The sequence below is a fragment of the Vicia villosa genome, unplaced genomic scaffold (assembly GCF_029867415.1).
Source record: "Vicia villosa cultivar HV-30 ecotype Madison, WI unplaced genomic scaffold, Vvil1.0 ctg.001425F_1_1, whole genome shotgun sequence".
NCBI lineage: Eukaryota > Viridiplantae > Streptophyta > Magnoliopsida > Fabales > Fabaceae > Vicia > Vicia villosa.
This window is the reverse complement of record NW_026705615.1, coordinates 355,250-361,766: the sequence shown is the minus strand read 5'-3', so window position 1 is coordinate 361,766 and position 6,517 is coordinate 355,250. Positions and strand designations below refer to the sequence as shown.

Here is a 6,517-nt window from a genome sequence, read left to right as displayed (position 1 = left end):
CTTTATCAATCTCTCTACCAACACCTTTGCAACTAGCTTAAATAGACATTTAATTAATAAAATCCATCTGATCTCACCAATGTTTGAGGGCTTTTCACTTTAGAAATCAAATTAAGCAATAAAATAGAATATAATACATTTTGACAATATCGCCTTCCCAAAGAATTGAATTTCTATCATTCAATAAATTGAGCAATGATTCAATTAATTTATTCATTCACAGGGACCACGTTTGACTAACTAAAATCAATACTATATATAGTTAAATTTGCTTTCTTGTATTTCTCTATTTATGTACATATATATAGTTAAATATGCTTTCTTGTATTTCTCTATTTATGTACATATGTATAAGTATATGAACATAAGTATGAAATACACCATCTCAATATTTCATTAATTCAGTTCAGTTAGTAGTTGCAGAGACATCCGATTATATTGCAGAGACATACGATTATATGTGTACATATCGTTTATTCAGTTCAGTTAGTAGTTGCAGAGGCAGCCGATTGCGGTGTCTATGGACTATTATGCTACTAACTAAGATAAAAGGTTGACAAGACAAAATAGAACTGAGTCCACTCATGAATCTTGTCCCTCCAATACATATGGACTAGATTATCCCTTTTACGTAGCCAAATGAACTCCACAAGCTACATTCACTCATTGCTGTAATACATGGGCCCTTACAACTAGATAAAATCGTATCATATAATCATCAATTAATATTTTCCACTCTCTTTCTACAATCAATATTCCTTTCCCAACATGTGAAAAAGAGCACAAACACAGGTAAGGAGAACTGGTTTGAATTCTTGCTCAAAATGAGCCAGTGTGTTCCTAGCTGGGAAGTTGACGAAAATCCACAATCCCATGCAAGATCAGCCTCTCTTCGCTCCAACTCTAATTCAACTGCCCCTCATGATGTTCCCATGTCAGTTCTCTCTCTTTAAATTTTGTTAAATTTTTTTGTGAAATTGCAACACGATATTATAGACTCTCTATGCATTCTTCGATCGACAGTGATATTATCTGGATTTTTACTGATACTTTAAAGCAGTAACAAAATTACTCGGCCGTGATTTTGTCAAATTCACTGTGAATCTAGACATGTAAACTAATATGTTGAAAATTGCTTCAAAGGTTTAGAAAGTTGACTTAAAAGAATATAAAATTATTCTGATGATAAATTTTGTGTTGTTTTGTGAATTCAGGTTGGACTATGATGTTGCAGAACTGACATGGGAAAATGGACAAATTTCTATGCATGGTTTAGGGTTACCAAGAGTGCCGGTTAAACCGGTAGCAACCACGCCATCCAAGGAAACATGGGAAAAGCCTCGTGGTAGCGGCACCTTGGAGTCCATAGTGAACCAAGCCACTAGCTTTCCACACCACGGTAAAGCACCGTTTCTAACTGCGGGTGGTGGCGTCTATGGGAACATGTTAGTCCCATGGCTTGACCCTCAACGAGCTGCGGCCATTGCTGCAGCCACGGCCACAACTAATGGCATGGTTGTGGACGCGTTGGTTCCCTGCCCCAATCTTAAGAAGGAGCAGAGACTACATGCACGAGATCCAATTCCTATGAGAGGTATTGGATCATGCATGGTCGGTGGTCCCACTCCCGTGGGGTCTTGTAGCGTTGTTGGGGCTACAGCGCAGGAGGAAGGCGGGATCTTTGCTTCGGCAAAGCGTGGAAGAGTGACAGCACACATGGCGGGGAGTGGAAGGGATCAGAGTATGAATAACAGTGTGACGTTTGGGAGCCAAAGCCAACAAGTGACATTAGATACATATGACAGGGAATTTGGCGTGACTGCTGGGTTCACTTCAACTTCAATAGCATCCATGGATAACACCAGCTCTGATAAGCAGTGCACCAGAACCACAACCGTAGATGACCATGATTCTGTTTGCCACAGTAGACCAACTGTAAGATTCTCACTCACATAATGGTGCTTTATGTATGCATGAATGATAGATGAATGACTAATATCAAACCCATGATTTTAAAATATTATGTTATTTTACCTTTATAATTGCGGCCATAATATTAGTGATGCCGCAGTATGTAAACAAACTCTGGAACAACTTCGCACCGTAATTGCGATGTGAACGTAAATCAAATGTATTAAGGAGTTGATCTCTCGGTGAAGACTTGAAACTTGAAAGTGTACTCCTTAAAATATTAAGTTTTTAGTCTGCTCGGTGCTATCAATTCCTGTATTGAAGCCGGTCATACAAAACTTTAGGCTGACTTTATATAACTGTGCTAATGGCGGCGTATTTACGTCGAAGTAACCACAATTAACTATAACCGCATCTGCGACGACAACAACCATAAGTTATTAGGTTATACTTTTATCTCTAAAGTGATTTTTATTCTCCTTTTTTATTTGGCATCTTGTTTGACAGCCTTAGTCTTTTTAACTAGCTAATTTAAGAAAGAAAAAAGTCAACATAAAGTCTTTTTAATTAGCTTTTATAAAGTTTTCACTTCACATGTCCAAATACTTTTTAATGTTAATATAATTATTTGTGATTTTTATAGAGGAATGATGCTGACGAGGATGATAAAAAGAGAGAAAATCGAAAATCGTCAGTCTCCACCAAAAGAAGCAGAGCTGCCGCTATACACAACCAATCCGAAAGAGTCAGTGATAATATATAGATCATATATAAATCAGATATAATAATTATTATTAATTTTTTTTATAAAATCAATAAATGGTTGTTGATTGTTCTGTTTTATTATTGGAATTTCAGAAAAGGAGGGATAAGATAAACCAAAGAATGAAGACATTGCAAAAGTTGGTCCCAAATTCCAGCAAGGTATATAAAAAGTTTAATGAATTATTAGTAAGAACTATATAACTAGTGGTTTTTGACAAGCCAACAATGATATATATGAGCCAATTATTTGGTATCTTATGGTCCCAAATTCAAATCAGTTTCTTTAGATAGATGCAATAATGATGTAACATTTTTTTGCTCAATCACTTTCCAACCCTTCAACTTGCGGTCCCGTGATGATTCTGCACTAAAAATCTAACTTCACATTATAATAATTTTTGTTTTCTTCTTCTTGGGATCTTCCCAAATGCAAATTATTTAAGATTTATTATTTTCTGTATATTTTTTTATATTAATAAAAAAATTTCCTCTATATATTTTTGGTACTTTTTTTCTTGAATGCATGATTAAAGTTGTACATTTGGACCACTTTAGATTTGGAGTTTCTTGCTCTGGATTTTACTTGACCTGACACATGTTATAATTGAGTATTTGAACATCAAACTAATTTCTTTCTATATTGTACTACCTTTCCGTACCATATATGTTCAAACATGAGTATAAAATTATTCAAAAAGTTTTGTCAAAAAATATATATATAAAAAAGTATTTCATAGTTTGATATCTAATTAAGTAATTAACTTTTAATTACATTTAAATAATAATGATAAACCATTTTAGTACATTGTTAATTTAAACAGTATTACATAAAAAATATTATCATATTATTATTATCCATATAACTTTTATGATGTGGTGACTTTTATGGTCATGAAAATTTTCCAATCATATGGCTGTTGTGCATTGTTTTCAGCCATATATATGACTATATAAGTCCACACAAACTTAATCCTACTACTTGTTGTGACACTTTGACACATTTGGTTGTTTGGTGAGGAAACACTCAACTACTCATATAAATCCTTTTTTTTTTCAATGGTAGGGTCTTATGTTTTTAGTGACATAAATACAGAAACAATTACATTTTGGACACACCCAAAATAGAGGGTACAGAAAAGATATAGATGAGAGGAAAAAAATAAACTTCAATCCTTATAGCAAAAAATATTAGCATCTGGTGTCACGTCTTTATGTATATTCAGATACTTGGTGAATTCAGGAGTTGAACTCACTTAAATTTTTATAATAAAAAATATGTAAGATTTTTGTATTTATATTAATTAAATAAAAATTTTGGACTCATTTATGATTATAGATATTATGTTTTCATCTTATATGATGTAAAAAATATGAAGTTGATTTAATTTTTTAACAGACTGATAAGGCTTCAATGTTGGATGAGGTGATAGAATATCTTAAACAATTGCAAGCACAAGTGAACATGGTGAATAGATTCAGCATGTCATCTATGATGATGCCGATGACCATGCAGCAACAACTTCAAATGTCGATGATGAATCCAATGGGCATGGGAATGGGGCCGATGGGCATGGCGGGGATGGGAATGGGCATGGCTGGGATGGGGATGGGCATGGATATGAACCCTATGAATCGAGCTAACATCCCTGGGATGCCTCCAGTCCTCCATCCTTCAGCATTCATGCCTATGCCTGCATGGGATGCCGCTGCCGCCACCGCCACTGACCGACTTCAAGGGCCTCCGACAGCGGGGATGGCTGACCCTATGTCAACATTTTTTGGATGCCAATCACAGGTGAATTATAAACAGCATTTTATTCGATAATTATTTGTTTTTTTTAAACATGTAGACGAAATAGTAACCACCACTAAAAATTCATATACATAACTCTTAGTGAGTGCCAGAATTTGAAGTCTGACTCTTAGTTAGTGCCAGAATTTGAACTCTGACGATGATGTTTGACGTAGGATTTGCAGAGGCCTTTTATATAATTTTATTCATTATTAATGTGAAAAACAAAATGAAATTTCTGATAATGATCAAAAGCAACTAGGTTTTGCTGAACTGGCTGTAGATAAGAGTGTACCATAGGGTCAAATCCAATTCATTATGTGATTAATATATTGTCTTTTGGTCTGTTGGGACCTGGGATATTGACAAAGTTCTCTTTGTAATAATTCGTTGAAATGTCAATAAGCACAAATTGGTTGGTCCAAGAGTTTAAAAATTGGTTGTGTATGGAGAAAAAAGTTATATACTAAAATACTATGATATAAATACTAATGAAGAAATTATAAATTGTGTGCAGCCCATGACAATGGAGGCCTATAGTAGGATTGCTGCCATGTATCAGCAGATGCAGCAACAACCTCCAGCACCAGGTTCAAAGACTTGAGCTACAAGTTAGTGTTTTGTTGGTGTTAATTAGCAGCAACAAGAATATATAATCTGTATTTATTTTTTTGTGAGAAACTAAAATGTATATTTGCTCCAACAAAAGTTATTATGAGAATAAATATACTGCCTTATCTTGGGGTGTACAACTTATAAAGATTAATCTGATGGCTTTCTTTGTTGTTTTTTTACCTTCCCTTCTCTCTTGGGCGTTTCAATAAGAAACTTCTTAGTATTTTAAACAAAGATGTTAGCTTATAATGTAGTTGGATAATGCAGAAGATATTACTTAATAGGTAAAAGCCAATAGGTAATATAACATTTAATGTAAGATTCTTTGGAGCAAATAATATGTTGCATCACTCTCACATTAGTTGACTTTAAATGAGCTATAATTGTTCCATTTATAATTGTTAAAAATCTGTTGGGATAAATTAAAATTGATTAGTATTAATAATGTATTAATTGTATTGATTATATTACTTGATTGGTACAACGTTGTAAAAAAAAAAATTATAAATATAGGGTCATGCTAACGAGTGCCCCCGGGATTAGTTAAGCATTCCAAATAAAGAAATTATTCTAGATCAATGCATTGAATAAACATAATATTCTTTAGAAAAATTAATTATTTATGTTTTCAATGCATTGAATACATATATTTTAGGTATTTAACTTATATTTTTAATCTATTAAACAATATTTTACTTACCTTTTTAATCTCTTAACCAGTGTCCACAGGGCACTCGTTAACATTACCCATAAATATATACTCAGTATGATTTCATTGGATACACAATATTATATAGAAAATACAACTCTAATATGCATGATTTTAGAAGTTAAGGGTTTCATGATACATTTCTTTATATTTCAGTAACTTTTCTATTCACAATAAACACTGCTACTAGTCTGAAGCCACCCACTAGTTCGCAACCCTTGGCAAACCTGTCGATTGAAGTTGGTCCCTAATCGACGCCGTACGCGATTCCAACGTCCAGGCGCGTGAGCTCCGCGCGCTACGTCAAATCTAGATTTTTAGCATATTTTTGCCTGTTTCATCGTTTGTCATGATTGTCATTGTCCTTCCTACCACTAAGCAGCCATGTTGGCAGGTATTTCAACAACCAACTCTCATGGGAGATCACTCTGCCAGCCACCGATTCCACTACTTTTACCAAATTTCTACACATATCGTGCGAGAAACTAACCGAGATAACCAATTACAACAAATGGGGTTATGTTGTCAACCATGGTTTCAAGGTCAAGAACTTGAAGGTCATTTGACCAAACAATCGAAAGATATTGCGATCGTCCATCACACTAAACGCAAGCAAGTCGATGCATCTATATGCACCTAATATCCAAGTGCAATACCAACTCTTTACCACTTGCTATAAGGTTTGGGAAAAGACTAAGAAAGGTTTCGCCAACAATGTACATCGT

General features: G+C 34.3%; 1 protein-coding gene across 1 annotated transcript; it reads left to right on the top strand.

The window, feature by feature from the left end:
- The first annotated feature begins 579 nt into the window (after positions 1 to 579).
- LOC131635105 (transcription factor UNE10-like) lies at positions 580 to 5,262 on the top strand. The gene is made up of 6 exons (XM_058905718.1): positions 580 to 934; positions 1,215 to 1,935; positions 2,555 to 2,656; positions 2,770 to 2,835; positions 4,073 to 4,471; positions 4,986 to 5,262. The coding sequence occupies exons 1-6, from the start codon at positions 825 to 827 to the stop codon at positions 5,070 to 5,072; spliced, it is 1,485 nt and encodes a 494-aa protein (XP_058761701.1). The 5' UTR covers positions 580 to 824; the 3' UTR covers positions 5,073 to 5,262.
- Positions 5,263 to 6,517: the final 1,255 nt, after the last annotated feature.